Source organism: Pelophylax lessonae (genome assembly GCF_965119305.1).
Source record: "Pelophylax lessonae genome assembly, chromosome: 10".
In the NCBI taxonomy this organism is placed as follows: domain Eukaryota; kingdom Metazoa; phylum Chordata; class Amphibia; order Anura; family Ranidae; genus Pelophylax; species Pelophylax lessonae.
In genome coordinates this window covers 21,347,421-21,364,643 of record NC_138777.1, presented here as the reverse complement: position 1 = coordinate 21,364,643, position 17,223 = coordinate 21,347,421, and the positions used below count along the sequence as shown (strand labels likewise).

At 50.1% G+C, this 17,223-nt stretch overlaps 1 protein-coding gene across 2 annotated transcripts in view; it reads left to right on the top strand.

The window, feature by feature from the left end:
- The first annotated feature begins 16,902 nt into the window (after positions 1 to 16,902).
- Positions 16,903 to 17,223, top strand: part of CARS1 (cysteinyl-tRNA synthetase 1) — a 110,488-nt gene continuing 110,167 nt past the window's right edge. Inside the window, exon 1 of one of the 2 annotated variants that reach the window (XM_082269920.1) lies at positions 16,903 to 17,008. In XM_082269920.1, the coding sequence (XP_082126046.1) occupies positions 16,984 to 17,008 (25 nt within the window). In that variant the 5' untranslated portion in view covers positions 16,903 to 16,983. The remainder of the gene's footprint in view (positions 17,009 to 17,223) is intronic. The other variant, XM_082269919.1, reaches the window with a different exon arrangement.

Below are 17,223 nucleotides of genomic sequence, written 5' to 3'. Positions count from 1 at the left end.
TACCAAGCCTGTTCTGCCTTACCTTGTAAATATATTTAAGTTAGTGATGTTATTTTTAGGTAGGAATACAATATATTTTAAAGCAAACCAAACTCTATCAATCAACACGAACCATTTTTAATCCTTATGCTGCTAGACCTTTGTAAATAGAGAGGATTATATAAATATATATTATGTTTACTTGCTTTTACATTTTTTTTTACATTTCTTTAGTTGCTTCCTGTTTTCTGACCTAGGCCAAAATGATGTCATACATCCCAGGAGTCTTCATGGGTATTTTGTTTTTTTTCTTCTTTTTTTTTGGAGGAGGGGAGTACTCAGCTAAGCACACCCTCCTGCCTGCATGCCTGAGCTAAGGGTAGATGGATTCCAGGAAATAAATGCTATATGAATCACCTGCCCTTACTTAAAGCGATTCTAACGGTTTACACTTTAACCACTTCTGGACCGGAAGGTTTCCCCCCTTAATGACCAGGCCATTTTTTGCGATTCGTCACTGTGTTATTTTAACGGACAATTGCACGGTCGTGCGATGCTGTACCCAAATAAAATATATGTATTTTTCCCCACAAATAAAGCTTTCTTTTGGTGGTATTTGATCACCTGTGCGATTTTTATTTTTTGCGCTATAAACAAAAAAAGAGCGAGAATTCTGAATAAAAAAAACAATATTTTTCACATTCTGCTATATAACATTCCGCAAAAAAAATGTAAAAATCTAAATTTTTTAACATTTTAGGCCAATTTGTTTTCTGCTACATATTTTTGGTAAAAAAAATGGCAATAAGCGTATTTTGATTGGTCTGCGCAAAAGTTATTGCGTCTACCAACTACGGGAAAAATTGATGTCATTTTTATTTTTTATTTTTTTACTAGTAATGGCAGTGTTCTGCAATTTTTTTGCAGGACTGTGACATTGCAGCGGACATATCGGACCCCTAACTGACATTTTTGACACTTTTGGGGGGACCAGTGACATTACTACAGTCATCAGTGCTAACAATATGCACTGTTACTGTAATAATGACACTGGCAGGGAAGGGGTTAAAACTGTGGGTGATCAAGGGGTTAAACGTGAGCCTAGGGGAGTGATTCTAACTGTAGGGGGGCAGGACTTGTGAAATGATTATAGAGACCTGTGTTCCTATATAGAAGGATCACATGAGCTCTGTGATCATTCCAGAGAGAAGAAAGGTCAGCTGTGTTTACAACAGCCGACCGTTCTCTCTCAGCGGGGGGCGATCGCGGGTGTCAGGCGGCAATCGGAGCTGCCGGCCCCGTGCATCGGAGTCCCCGCTGCCGAGTGGGGGTGGGAGCGCGCCGCTGGCGGCACGTGATTGCCCCCTAGCTGCAGGCACGCAACCAACATAGACCTACGTTGGTTCGCGCAGGAGGGGCTGCCTGCCGCAGTAAAACTGCGGCGGGCGGTCTGGAAGTAGTTAAATTTGGTTAATTCGTTCAATTCTTTTTGGGGGGGGGGGGGGGGGGATAGTTGCTTAGGAGACTGGAGCTCCGCTTTAAGTAGAGGATGTCTATGCAATATTTTGTAGAAAAAAAGATATTGATTAGTGTCACTTTGAGGTCAGTTCAAGATACAGTATGGCGGCAGTTTTGGAGCATTTGAGAATCCATTTAAAGCGTAACTCCACTTTTGTTGGGAAAAAAACATTCCTCTCTGGGTGATCTCTGTACATTGCAAGGATTATAACAACCTTTGTGGCAGATTCCTACCTTTTGTTATTCTGAAGAAATAGCTGTTTGTTTCTCTGTGTCCATGTGCACAGTGAGTCAAATGGGAGTGGTTTCATAATGATCAATCAGCTGCTGCACCTGCAGCGCTCTACTGAGGAAACTCGCAAAGTCTGCATTTCCTATTGGGAATATCTCACCAAAAATGACATTTTTGTTGCAGGGGATGCCAGAAATCTGACTTGTATCTTAGTGCAGACTTCTGGGAAAATTGGTGAGCCAATCACACAAGCAGGAAATGATGTTTCTGGGGGTGTGGTCAGTATACATTCAGTGTACAGAACAGCTCCAGGTGGCCATATTGTATTTTATAGAAAATGACAGAGCTGCAGATTGAAAAGGAAATGTAATTGTTAATAACATTCAATGACACTACTAGCATACTAGCACATTATGAAATACTTACCTTGGAATAAAGCCCTCCAGCGCCGCGCTGTCACTGCTGAGAGGGCTTCCATCTTCCCCCGATCTTCATTTCAGGTTCATTCGCTGCGGCTGCGTGATTGTCCGGAGACGCGATGACGTCACTCCCGCGCATGTGTGTAATGCCTCCTTTTTCTTTGCGTGTATATTTAGTGTTTTGTCCTTATCAATGTTTTCTGTATTTCTGATTGTGAAATTTATTGCAAAAACGGATTTTGTAATTTATTAAGGTAACTTATTTAGTAAAAACTTTTTAAAAAGTTGTCTGAGATTTTATTTCTTCGTACTCTTAGTCCCGGTTCACACATATGCAATGTCAGACATCGCATGTGATTCGTACTGCACCGCTCTGCAAATTACATGCGATATCTGTGCAATGGGAATTCAGCCATGCAGATTGCATGGCTGAATTCGCATCGCATTCGGACCAAAGTCGCAAAGGACCCTTTTTTTGGGTCCGCGCCAGAATTGGATCGCATGGGTGTTCACACTCCTCTCCGAACTGACAGTTCGCACTGCGATATGCAAACTAATCTGGGGGTGTCGTTAACTCCCAGCAGTTTGCATATGGCAGTGTGAACTGCCTGCGTGTCCGGTGCAATGTGGGAACCCGCAGTGGATTCACAGAGTTCCCACATCGCACCAATGTAAACTGGGGTTCTGTCAGAATAGCGCTACCTATCAGATTCTGCAACCAGAAGTGACGTTCGGACCAGAACAACTTACTGCGCATGCGGCATGCGTTCCAACATAGCCGCTATGCGTTCCAATAGGTTTCCTAATGTGACAAAACAAGAAGCAGAGGCGGACATCTTCTTACACCCACGCAAGTCTTGAATTTTACATTTATTTTAGCAGTGAACTCACCTTATAGACTGAATAAGAGTATTACCATACCCCCCAACCGTCCCTGATTTGCCGGGATTGTCCCGGAAAATGGTCTGTGTCATGGGGTCCCGGCGAATCAGGGCTGAGTCCCAGAATGGCGGTGCGGCTTGGTTCCCGGTGCAGCTTTTAGTGCCGGTGTTCTGTCAGAATAGCGCTACCTATCAGATTCTGCTACCGGGAGTGATGTACGGACTAGAACAACTTACTGCGCATGCTCTATGCGTTCCAACATGGCCGCTATGCGTTCCAATAGGTTTCCTAATGTGACAGAACACGAAGCAGCGACAGACATCTTCTTACACCCACGCAAGTCCTGAATTTTACATTTATTTTAGCAGTAAACTCACCTTATAGACTGAAATAGACAATTTCACTGCTGGGTGTACCAAGATGGCCGTCACCACCTTCTACCTGCAGGTTTCTCGCTATACTTACTAGAATACAATAATAGAAATGTAATACCATACCTCCCAACATTTGAACTTCGGAATGAGGGACACTGAAAGAGAAACAAAACCTGCGGCGCGCAGAGCGCCCCGGGGCAAATTGTGGGTGTGGCCAATTGCTTAGCAGTGGGAGGGGCTTAAGGGATAGGGTAAACAAAAGCCAGACTTCCTAGTACTCATAAAATATGCTTTGATTGCTCAGCCTACCTTAAAGAAGAACTTCATTAAAATAGTCAGAGACTGCATAGCAACCAGCAACTGTTGAGACAATGAAGACTTTGGTGAGAAGTATATAATGTACAGTATTGTGTATATAGTGCAGGAGAGTGAAATGTACAAAATCCAGGAGACAGGAGTATGTAATGTACAGAATGCAGGAGACAGGAGTATGTAATGTACAGAATGCAGGGGTCGGACTCTGCACCATCCACCCCCCAGCTCTATCAACCCCAAATGCCCATCCCAGTTCCATCCACCTCCCCAGCTCTATAAACCCCAAATGCCCACCCCAGCTCCATCCACCCCTCAGCTCTATACACCCCAAATGCCCATCCCAGCTCCATCCACCCCCCCAGCTCTATACACCCCAAATGCCCACCCCAGCTCCATCCACCCCTCAGCTCTATACACCCCAAACGCCCATCCCAGCTCCATCCCCCCCCCAGCTCTATACACCCCAAATGCCCACCCCAGCTCCATCCACGCCTCAGCTCTATACACCCCAAACGCCCATCCCAGCTCCATCCACCCCCCCCAACTCTATACACCCCAAATGCCCATCCCAGCTCCATCCACCCCCCCAGCTCTATACACCCCAAATGCCCACCCCAGCTCCATCCATCCCCCCCTCCCAGCTCTATACACCCCAAATGCCCACCTCAGCTCCATCCACCCCCTCACTGGCTCTATATACCCCAAATGCCCACCCCAGCTCCATAACCCCCCCCCCCCAGCTCCATACACCCCAAATGCCCACCCTAGCTCCATACACCCCCCCTAGCTCCACCCCTCCCCCAGCTCCATCCACCCCCCCCCTCAGCTACATTCACCCCCTTCCCAGCCTCCCATCCCAGCTCTATCCATCCCAAACAGCCACCCCAGCTCCATATACCCCAAATGCCCAGCAAAGCTCCATCTACCCCCCAGCTCCATACACACCAAATGCCCATCCCAGCTCCCTACACCCCCCAGCTCCATCCACCCCCCCCCCAGCTCAGCTCCATACACCCCTCCCCCAGCTCCATCCACCAACCCCCCCAGCCCCATCCACTCCAAATGCCCACCCCAGCTCCATACATCCCTCCCCAAGCTCCATCCGCCTCCCCCCCTCAGCTATATTCACCCCTTTACTAACCTCCCGTCCCAGCTCTATCCATCCCAAACACCCTGCCCAGCTCCATATACCCCAAATGCCCAACAAAGCTCCATCTACCCCCCAGCTCCATACACCCCCAAATGCCCACCCCAGATCCATACACCCCTCCCCTAGCTACATCCCTCCCTCAGCTCCATCCACCCCCCCAGCTACATTCACCCCCTTCCCAACCTCCCATCCCAGCTCTATCCATCCCAAACACCCACCCCAGCTCCATATACCCCAAATACCCAACAAAGCTCCATCTACCCCCCAACTCCACACCCCCCCAAGCTCCATCCACCCCAAATGCCCACCCCCAGCTCCACACACCCCCCCCCCCCCTGGCTAAATACCTCCCCCAGGTCCATCTACCCCCCCAGCTACATCCCTCCCCCAGCTCTATCCACCCCAAATGCCCACCCAAGCTCTGTACACCCCCCGTCCATCCACCCCCCAGCTACATCCCTCCCCAGCTCCATCCAGCCCAAATGCCCACCCCAGCTCCATACACCCCCCCGGCTAAATCCCTCCCCCAGGTCCATCAGCCACCCCCCCAGCTCCATACACCCCCCAGGTACATCCCTCCCCCAGTTACATCCACCCCAAATGCCCACCCCAGCTCCATACACCCCCTGGCTAAATCCCTCCGCCAGGTCCATCCATCCCCCCAGGTCCATCCACCCCCCCCAGCTACATACACCCCCCCAGCCACATCCACCCCAAATGCCCACCCCAGCTCCATACACCCCCTGTCTAAATCCCTCCCCCAGGTCCATCCATCCCCCCCAGCTCCATACACCCCCCAGCTACATCCACCCCAGCTCCATACATCCCCCGGCTAAATCCCTCCCACAGGTCCATCCATCCCCCCAGGTCCATCCCCCAGGTCCATCCATCCCCCCAGGTCCATCCATCCATCCCCCCAGCCACATCCACCCCAAATGCCCACCCCAGCTCCATACACCCCCTGGCTAAATCCCTCCCCCAGGTCCATCCATCCCCCCCAGCTCCATACACCCCCCAGCTACATCCACCCCAGCTCCATAAATCCCCCCCGGCTAAATCCCTCCCCCAGGTCCATCCATCCCCCCAGGTCCATCCCCCAGGTCCATCCATCCACCCCAGCTACATCCACCCCAGCTCCATACAACACCCAGCAAAATCCCTGCCCCATGTCCATCCATCCCCCCCGTTACATCCACCCCAGCTCCATACAACCCCCCCTTGGCTAAATCCCTCCCCCAGGTCCATCCATCCCCCCCAGCTACCTCCACCCCAGCTCCATACACCCCCCCCGGCTAAATCCCTCCCCCAGGTCCATCCATCCCCCCAGGTCCATCCATCCCCCAGGTCCATACAACCCCCCAGCTAAATCCCTCCCCCAGGTCCATCCATCCCCCCAGGTCCATCCATCCACCCACCCCAGCTCCATACAACCCCCCCCCCGGCTAAATCCCTCCCCCAGGTCCATCCATCCCCCCAGCTCCATACAACCCCCCCAGCTAAATCCCTCCCCTAGGTCCATCCATCCCCCCAGCTACATCCACCCCAGCTCCATACAACCCCCCCCCCCGGATAAATCCCTCAACCAGGTCCATCCATCCCCCCCAGGTCCATCCATCCCCCCAGCTCCATACAACCCCCCCCGGCTAAATTCCTCCCCCAGGTCCATCCATCCATCCATCCCTCCCTAGCTACATTCACCCTCTTCCCGTGCTTGAAATGTCAGACCTCAGATCAGAGGACCGTTGTGGCAGTTCGCTCCCCGGCTCCTCCTCTGTGTATAGGAAAACACAGGAAGGAGGAGGGGCGGGCTCAGTGCACTCTGCTCTCTCTCTCTGCATGTTACAGGCAGCTGAGAAGAGAGAGCGGCTGCTATATTGCTTGCAGCGGTGCGGGAACCAAGCCGCACCGCCATTCCGGGACTCAGCCCTGATTCGCCGGGACCCCATGACACGGACCATTTTCCGGGACAATCCCGGCAAATCAGGGACGGTTGGGGGGTATGGTAATACTCTTATTCAGTCTATAAGGTGAGTTCACTGCTAAAATAAATGTAAAATTCAAGACTTGCGTGGGTGTAGGAAGATGTCCGCCTCTGCTTCTTGTTTTGTCACATTAGGAAACCTATGGGAACGCATAGCGGCCATGTTGCAACGCATGCCGCATGCGCAGTAAGTTGTTCTAGTCCGTACATCACTCCCGGTAGCAGAATCTGATAGGTAGCGCTATTCTGACAGAACACCGACAGAAAAAGCTGAAGTTGAATTTGCTTATGTTTTGCCTTCTCTCTCTTTTTTCTTAAACTATTCCTATTCCTTTATATTGGCTTTTGAAATTTACAAATGCAGCGATTTAGAAATTGGATGAAAGATATAGAAATGAGCAGTGCCGGGACAAGGCCATCTAGCGCCCAGGGCAAAGATGGCAAACTGCACCCCCCCCCCCCCTTCCCTTACGGTTAGGATCAGGGCGCACAAATCCCTGCAAAAAAAAACATTGCGCCCAGGGCAGCTGTCCCTCCTGTCCTGGCCCTGGAAATGAGAAACACTTTTTGAAACATAAAAAAGTGTATTTTTTATACAACTATATAGATCAGACCAAATTGAGGGACAAATGAGGAGAAAAGAGGGACTTTGTTCAAAATCAGGGACAGTTTGGAGCTATGTATGGACCCCTCATCCCTGATACAAGCAGTGGGCCTTCTCATGGGAGGACTTATGCAAATATCAAAATGGCTCGGTGGGTGGATATTAGTTTGGAGGAGTGGGCGTTTCCTATGCAGGCTACATTTGCATGCAGACCACCCCAGGTAATGCCCACATGGAATGTTGAGCCTCCATGATTGAAGAAGCTTAAATGAAGACATCCTAAGTCTCCCGCGACTTGCAGGAGTCTCCTGCATTCGGCCTGCGGCTCGCGTACACCCGCAAGTGCCGTGCGATTTCCCGGCTGCCGCGGGAGACTTAGGATGTCTGCAGTCAGTGACCGAGCCGATGCTTCCTGTATAGTTCCGGCTCTGTCACAGGCGGAGTGTACCGGGGCGCTCTGGGCGTAACTGGAGGACCGGAGTAGGCCAAACCAGAGAAAGCCGGAGGGTTCCAATGCCTTCCTGATTTGAATGGGTCCGCCCCTACCAGTTTGAAGGGAGCGAGAAAACTGGATCTGCGGCCAGTTAGTACTGCTCCTGGATGTGATTGGTAAGGAACGGCGGTGGCGGTGGGGGAGCCTTTCCTCCTGGGTTGAATCTGGCCTTGCAAAAGGCTTGTCCCCAGTTGAAGGCAGGTTCTCCCTAAGCTGTCCAAAGTTCTGATGCCTCCTGGTAGGATAGGGCTACACTTGGTCTGGCCTTTGGGCCGGGGTAGAAAAAGCCCGTAGTGTATGTGCCCCTGGGGTGGCAGCCCAGGGGTGCCTTAATTCTCACTGGTGAGGAGCAGCTCGCCTTGAGTTTTTCGGCACCATGGTCACTGCACCTACGCACACTTTTTTAAGCACCTGCCTCTTGGGCAAGGCCTTTTGGCTTCGACCAGAGGAATTTTTATTCCGGCCGGAAGGCCTGCCTTTGTTTTTCACTTAGGCACTAATTCACCTCTCCACTTCCCCTCCCCCACCTTTTTGTTTGTGTGTGCCTTTTCTTTGTGGTTTGTCACTTTTCTATCACCTTTTTTCACTTGGCACGACTTGTAGGGTGTGGGTCCTTGGGCCCTACCTTGAGTCTTGGGAGGGGGTGGATATGGCCTTTTGGCTTGGTCCGCCCTCTCTCATGGGGTCTCCCTTCGGGGGAGCCCCACTTAGTACTCGGTGGGGGCTGTTTCGGCAGTCCCCCTGAAGAACGGGGTCAGTCTGGTTCCGGCCAGACAGACCATGAGTACCTCAAATCCCTGTCAGGAGTCTTGCGCCCCGGGGGATCGAGGTTCGGGTCCTACCTCTTCGGAGGGAAGACCATTTGTTCGCACACCCTGTGCACTTTTTGTGTTCCTCACGTTTGTGTGTGTGCACTTTTTTATGCACCGGGTGAAGTCTTTTGAGTGTGTTTCACACGCTACGGGCTAAAAAAATAAAAAATAAAAACAGGCGGAGTGATATGAAATGCACCCCTCCTCCGCCTGTGACAGGAGCCATACAGGACATACAGAGACATACTGCAGCCGCTGCTTCCTCCAGCAGTACCTGACGTCATGACAAGCTGTACCTGCATGAACAGCATTACCCGCCAGCAGTGCCAGCAGTAACCACAAGCATTACCTGCCAGCAGTAACCACCAGTATTACCCACCAGCAGTACCCACTAGCAATACCTGCCAGCATTACCCGTCAGCAGTAACCACCAGCATTACCCGCCAGCAGTGGCAGCAGTACCCACCAGCATTACAGTACCTGCCAGCATTACCCGCCAGCAGTAACCACCAACATTAACCACCAGCAGTAACCACCAACATTAACCACCAGCAGTAACCACCAACATTACCCACCAGCAGTACCCACCAGCAGTACCCACCAGCATTACCCATCAGCATTACCCGCCAGCAGTACCCACCAGCATTACCTGCCAGCAGTAACCACCAGCATTACCCACCAGCATTACCCGCCAGCAGTAACCACCAGCATTACCCGCCAGCAGTACCAGCATTACCAGCCAGCAGAACCCGCCAGCATTACCCACCAGCAGTAACTGCCATCAGTAACCACCAGAAGTAACCGCTAGCACTACCCACCAGCAGTACCCACCAGCATTACCCACCAGCAGTACCCGCCAGCAGTACCCATCAGCATTACCTGCCAGCAGTGGCAGCAGTACCCACCAGCATTAACTGCCAGCAGTAACCACCAACATTACCCACCAACATTACCCGCCAGCAGTAACCGCACCAGCAGTACCTGCCAGCAGTGTGTGTGTGTGTAAATTGTTGCAATGTGTTTTTTAATAACTAGTTGTGTTTTGTCATAATATGTCATGTCCTTGTTCATACATGTATGAATAAGGACATGACATTTTCTGGTTGCCTAAGTCATATGTACTAGGGGTGCAACTATCCCCCAGCACATAACTGTAAATATCCCAGCATGTGCAGTGTTTCTGACTCCTACCACCATGACCACTTCAAATCACTGACGTGGTGATGGTAGTTAGAGTCTTCCTTTAATATCTCTCAGAATAAGTAAACCTCTGTATACTGATTCCATTTCATTTCATCATCCTCTAGTTGTGTTAAATTAGTGGGGGCGTGGGGGAGAGGCGGCAGCAGCAAGGAGTGCCACCTCCCTGAAATGAGTTTTTGCAGGTTGGGATGCCTGTAAATGCAATGAATGAATGTGGACAGGCCAGGGACAGTCAGACTGGAAAGGAAAGAGTTAGATGATGCTGGATGTCTTTCAACCATGAAATGAGGCGGGGCTCTATCTGACTTGCTGCAGCTTCTAATGCACATTGTGAGAAGCTCACAGTATGCGGTGAAATCGGAGTAAGGAATTTCAGTCAAGGAGAGCAGCCGGCAAGACTGAAGGGGAGGCTTCAAGACCGCCCACAGTACATTTACGTGAATAATTTGATGTTCAATACCATTGTTATGGCAGTGAAATCGCTGGTATTTGTTGTACTGCGGACGATTCTGCATCTAATAAAAGTGATCCCAGCGGCAGATTCGCCACAAGATCATGTTTATAGGTGGCGGGAGAGGTGCCCCCCCCCCCCCCCCCGTCCTACTTATTTCTATTGCAACGGATGTTTACATTCCTTCTAATAGGAATAAAAGTGATCAAAAATATTTTTTTACGTGCCCATTCAGACTGGCACGACACGACTTGGTGGGACGACCTGTGAAGTCGCAGTGCACAGTGTGCACCATTATTGGTGTCAGTGGTATATTGCCCCATCATTGGTGTCAGTGGTATAGTGCCCCATCATTGGTGTCAGTGGGAGGAATAGTGCCCCATCATTGGTGTCAGTGGGAGGAATATTGCCCCATCATTGGTGTCAGTGTGAGGAATAGTGCCCCATCATTGGTGTCAGTGGGAGGAATAGTGCCCCATCATTGGTGTCAGTGGATGGACTAGTGTGGAGCGCTCTGCAAATGTCTGGGGGTTCTATTGGTGTCCCATTCATCCTTCAGTAGTTCCTATCTGTTATAGGTCGGCAGTGGGCTTCTCATTTGATACCCATAGTCCCGTTGCATGTCATACCTATTATAAGTTGGTGCCGGGCTTCTCATCTGATAGCCGTGTTCCCGTTGGGTCTCGTATCTGTATTGGGTTGGTCCAGGGCTCCTTCTCTGATTCCTATCATTTGTGGGTCCTCTGTTGGGATAATAGGGTCTCCTCCTCTTCCATAGTTACCTCCTCTTCCATAGTTACCTCCTCTTCCATGGTTACCTACTCTTCCATGGTTACCTCCTTTTCCATAGTTACCTCCTTTTCCATAGTTACCTCCTCTTCTATAGTTACCTCCTCTTCCATAGTTACCTCCTCCTCCATAGTTACCTCCTCTTCCATGGTTACCTCCTCTTCCATACTTACCTTCTCTTCCATAGTTACCTCCTCTTCCATAGTTACCTCCTCTTCCATAGTTACCTCCTCTTCCATGGTTACCTCCTCTTCCATAGTTACCTCCTCTTCCATGGTTACCTCCTCTTCCATGGTTACCTCCTCTTCCATACTTAGCTCCTCTTCCATGGTACCATTGTACTGTAACAGTATTGTCTTCCCCCACACTGTAAAGCGCTACGCAAAACTGTTGGCGCTATATAAATCCTGTATAATAATAATAATTGGTGTCAGTGGGAGGAATAGAGCCCCATCATTGGTGTCAGTGGGAGGAATAGTGCCCCATCATTGGTGTCAGTGGGAGGAATAGTGCCCCATCATTGGTGTCAGTGGGAGGAATAGTGGTCCATCATTGGTGTCAGTGGGAGGAATAGAGTCCCATCATTGGTGTCAGTGGGAGGAATAGTGCCCCATAATTGGTGTCAGTGGGAGGAATAGTGGTCCATCACTGGTGTCAGTGGGAGGAATAGAGTCCCATCATTGGTGTCAGTGGGAGGAATAGTGCCCCATAATTGTTGTCAGTGGGAGGAATAGTGCCCCATCGTTGGTATTAGTGGGAGAAATAGTGCCCCATCGTTGGTGTCAGTGGGAGGAATAGGTCGCCCCAAAGTAGTACAGGACCCTTTTTCTAAGTCGGAGCGACTTGTGTCGCTCCTATTAGAACGGGTACTGTACTATTCAATGGCGGGTGACCGACCGCGACTTGTCAGGCGACCAAGTCGCCTGACAAGTCGCGCTAGTGTGAATGGACCCTAGGGGACAGTGTAAAAATATAAAGAGTAAAACTTAATATTAAAAAATATATTCTAGCTCAGCCAACAGAGAGAAGGATGACGATGCCAACCGATAATGAAATCCTACATACGATGCTCAGAAATAAATCCTTGTTGAATCCACCCACCAGTGATAACGGACATATGGAAATGCTCCGCATCATGCAGAACAACTGTGGAGTGCTCCACATCATGCAGAACAATTGTGGAGCAACTGGAGTGCGCTCTGCATCATGCATAACAATTGCGGAACAACTGCGGAGCCTGCCGCACTATGCAGATGAGCAACTGCAGAGCGCTCCGCATCATGGCGGGCGATTGCGGAGCACTCCATATTATGCAGAACAATTGTGAAGCACCTGTGGAGCGCTCCACATCATGCAGAACAACTGCGAATCGCTCCATATCATTCAGAATATGTGCGGAGCAACTGTGGAGCGCTCTTCATCATGCAGAACAATTGCCGAACAATCACAGAGCATGATGCAGGACAATTGCTGAGCAACTGCGGAGCGCTCCGTATCATGCAGAAAAATTGCGGATCACTCTGCATCATGCAGAACAATTGCTGAGCAACTGTGGAGCTCTCCGCATCATGCAGAAAAATTGCGGAACAACTGCAGAGCGCTCTGCATCAAAGTAACCTTGGAAACCGAGGGAAGATAATGTCCAATACAGGGGACCAGGAGGAGGTAACTATGGAAGGAGGAGGTAACTATAGAAGAGGAGGTAACTATGGAAGAGGAGGTAACCTTGGAAGAGGAGGTAACCTTGGAAGAGGAGGTAACTATGGAAGAGGAGGTAACCATGGAAAAGGAGGTAACTATGGAAGAGGAGGTAACTATGGAAGAGGAGGTAACTATAGAAGAGGAGGTAACTATGGAAGAGGAGGTAACCATGGAAGAGGGGGTAACTATGGAAGAGGAGGTAACTATGGAAGAGGAGGTAAGTATGGAAGAGGAGGTAAGTATGGAAGAGGAGGTAAGTATCGAAGAGGAGGTAACTTTGGAAGAGGAGGTAACCATGGAAGAGGAGGTAACTATGGAAGAGGAGGTAAGTATGGGAGAGGAGGTAACTATGGAAGAGGAGGTAACTATGGAAGAGAAGGTAACTATGGAAGAGAAAGTAACCATAGAAGAGGAAGTAACCATGGAAGAGGAGGTAACTATGAATGGGGAGGTAACCATGGAAGAGGAGGTAACTATGGAAGAGGAGGTAACTATGGAAGAGGAGGTAACCATGGAAGAGGAGGTAACTATGGAAGAGGAGGTAACCATGGAAGAGGAAGAGACCCTATTATCCCAACAGAGGACCCACAAATGATAGGAATCAGAGAAGGAGCCCTGGACCAGCCCAATACAGATATGAGACCCAACGGGAACACGGCTATCAGATGAGAAGCCAGGCACCAACTTATAAAAGGTATGAAATGCAACGGGACTATGGGTATCAAATGAGAAGCCCACTGCCGACCTTTAACAGATAGGAAACACTGAGGGATGAATGGGACACCAATTGAACCCCCAGACATTTGCAGAGAGCTCCACACTATTCCTCCCACTGACACCAATGATGGGGCACTACTCCACTGACACCAATAATAGGGCACTATTCTTCCCACTGATACCAATCATGGGGCACTATTCCTCTCACTGACACCAATAATGGGGCACTATTCCTCCCACTGACACCAACGATGGGGCACTATTCCTCCCACTGATACCAATGATGGGGTACAATTCCACTGACACCAATAATGGGGCACTATTCTTCCCACTGATACCAATCATGGGGCACAATTCCTCCCACTGATACCAATGATGGGACACTATTCCTCCCACTGACACCAATGATGGGGCACTATTCCTCCCACTGATACCAATCATGGGGCACTATTCCTCCCACTGACACCAATGATGGGGCACTATTCCTCCCACTGACACCAATGATGGGGCACTATTCCTCCCACTGACACCAATGATGGGGCACTATTCCTCCCACTGACACCAATGATGGGGCACTATTCCTCCCACTGACACCAATGATGGGGCACTATTCCTCCCACTGACACCAATGATGGGGCACTATTCCTCCCACTGACACCAATGATGGGGCATTGTTTACGCCCACTGCCACCAATGATGGGACACTATTCCTCCCATTGATACCAATGATGGGACACTATTCCTACCACTGACACCAATGATGGGACATTTTCCATTCCCACTCCCACTTGCCACATTCTGCCCCCCCCCAAGTCTGAAGGGCAGTAAAATGGTCCTCTATGTAGAAAATTTGGAGATCTCTGGTTTAAAAGAGAATATGGGGGAAAGAAAGAAGATGGGCAAAGGGAGAGGGGAGGAAGAAAAAGGTAATATGGGCAAACAGAGAAAGTGGAGGAAGTTAAGAGAGAAGGGAGCAGAGAGAGAGAGAAAGAAGGCGCAAGAGAGGAGAAAGAAAGAGAGGGGGATAGGAGGAAGAAAGACAGAATGGAGGAAGGAAAGAAAAGAGAGGAAGGAAGGAGAGAGAAGGATGGGGAGAAAAAGAGAAGTGGAAGCAGAGAGAGAGGAGGGAGAAAGGAAAGAGAAAGAAGGAAGGCGCAAAAGAGGAGAAGGAAAGAGGATGAGAGTGGAGGAAGGAGAGAAAGAGAAAGAAGTTGGAAGGGAGAACAGAGAGAAGAGGAAGCAGAGAAAGAGTGGAGAAAGGAGAAGAAGGGGAGGAAAAGAACAAGAGAGAGAGAAAGGGGGGACCGAGAAAGAAAGAGGAGGAGAGAGAGAGGAGAGAGAAGGAAACAAGAAAGAAGGAAGAAGCAAGAGGGAAGAAAGATAGAAAAGAGAGAGTGGATGAAGGAAAGAGAGAAAGGAGGGAGAGAGAAGGATGGTGGGAAAGAGAGAGGTGGAAACAGAGAGAGGAGGGAGAAGTGAAAGAAAAAAAAGGAAGGAGCAAAAGAGGAGAAGGAAAGGGGCAGGGGAGAGATGAGAAAGAAGGGAAAGAGAGAACGGAGCAAGGAGAGAAAGAGGAGGATGAGAGTGGAGGAAAAATGGAAGTGGAGGGGGGGGATAGAGAGGGGAGGAAGGAGAGGAAGAGAGCAGGAGAGAGAGAGAAAGGATGGACAGAAAGAAAGAGGGGGAGAGAGAGGGGAGGGAGAAGGGAAAGAGAAAGAAAGAAGTAAGAGAGGAGAAAGAGAGTGGAGAGAGGAGCAAGAAAGTATAGACAGAGTGGAGGAAGGAAAGAGAAAGAAAGGAAGGAAGGAGAGATAAGGATAGGAGAGGTGGAACCAGAGAGAGAGGAGGGAGAAGGGAAATAGAAAGAAGGAAGGAGCCAAAGAGGAGAAGGAAAGAGGAGGAGGGGAGAAGGAGGAAAGAAAAGACAGAGTGGAGAAAGGAAAAAGAAAGAGAGATGAGGGAGAAGGGAAAGAATAAAAAGGAAGGATCAAAAGAGGAGTTGGAAAGGAGGGAGAGGAGGAAGAAGGAAGGAGCAAGAGAGAAGAAAGAAAGAGAGGTGTGGGGGGAAGAGACAGAGAAAGAGCAAGAGAGAAGAGGGGGGAAGAGGAGGCAGAAAAAAAGAGTGAATGGAGGAAGAAAAAAGAAAGAGAGGAAGGAGGGAGGGAGGGAGAGAGAAGGGTGTGTGTGTGTGTGGGGGGGGGGAGAGGCTGAAACAGAAGGAAAGGGAAAGAAGAAAAAGGAGAAAGCAAAAGAGGAGAAGGAAAGGAGGGGAGAGGAGAAAGAAGGAAAAGAGAGGGTGGAGGAAGGAGAGAAAGAGGAGGATGAGAGTGGAGGAAGAAGGGAAGTGGAGGGGAAGGGGAGAAAGAGAAAGTGGAGGAAGAGAGCAGGAGGGGCAGAAAGGAAGAGGGGGAGAAGGGAAAGAGAAAAAAGGAAGAAGCGAGAGAGGAGAAAGAAAGAGGGGGAGAGGAGGAAGAAAGAAAAGACAGAGTGGTGGAATGAACTAGAAAGAGAGAGGTGGAAGTAGAGACAGAGGAGGGAGAAGGGAAAGAGAAAGAGAGGAGAAAGAAAGGTAGGGGGGGAGGGGGGGTTAAGGAGGAAAGAAAAGACAGTGGAGGAAGGAAAAAGAAAGAGAGATGAGGGAGAATGAATGAGATGAGAATGAGGGATGAAAGGGAAAAAAAGGAAGGACCAAAAGAGAACGAAAGTGGGGAGAGGAGGAAGAAGGAAGGAGCAAGAGAGGAGAAAGAAAGAGAGGGGGAGACAGAGTTGAGGAAGGAAAGAGGGAGGGGAGAGAGGAGGAAGAAGGAATAAAGAGAGTGGAGGAAGAGATGGAGAGAAAAGAGGGACAGAAAGAAAGAGGGGGAGAGAGAGAGAGAGAGGAGGGGGGAGGGAAAAAGAAAGAAGGAAGAGAGGAGAAAGAAAGAGAGAGATAATGAAGGGGGAGAGAAATTAAAAAAAAAAAAAAACACCGGTGCTGGGGGGGGGAGTGGGGAGGAAGAGATAGAAGAAGAAATGAGAGAGAGAGAGAGAGGGAATAGACAGATAATGAGTGTGATAATGAGTGGGATGATTTGATTGTCAGCTCTTGTGTCTCAGTACTGCTCATAGTGTGAGTTCTGTATAAGCGGCTCGGACATATGACCGATGTCTCCATACACACACAGCAGGAGACAGGAGTCATATGAGGCCGACCTGACACAACCTCGGGCACTGCCCAAGCTCCTCAGGCTCCCAGTAGCCGTGTAGGCCGCAGCGGCCCGGTTGCCAGGTAACAGAGATCACCGGAAGTGAGACAGGGCGGAACTTCCGGACACGTTTTGTTGATGGTTGCATCAGAATCCTAGTGATAGAAGAGGGACAGAGATGGCAGCAGCTGGAGAGGAGGCGGGTGAGTGCCGGGGGGTTTCTGTGTCCGGGGTCCTCCGAGATATACCGGCACCGGGGGGGAGAGGGGCAGAGAGACACCGGGGGACACTGTCAGTAAATGAGTCTGTGGGTGACAGCTACCCTCCCCCTCCTGTGTGACAGGCAATTCTCTATCTGTATGACAGCTACCCTCCCCCACCCTGTGTATTATCTCCAGGAGCACCATCCCCCCCCCCC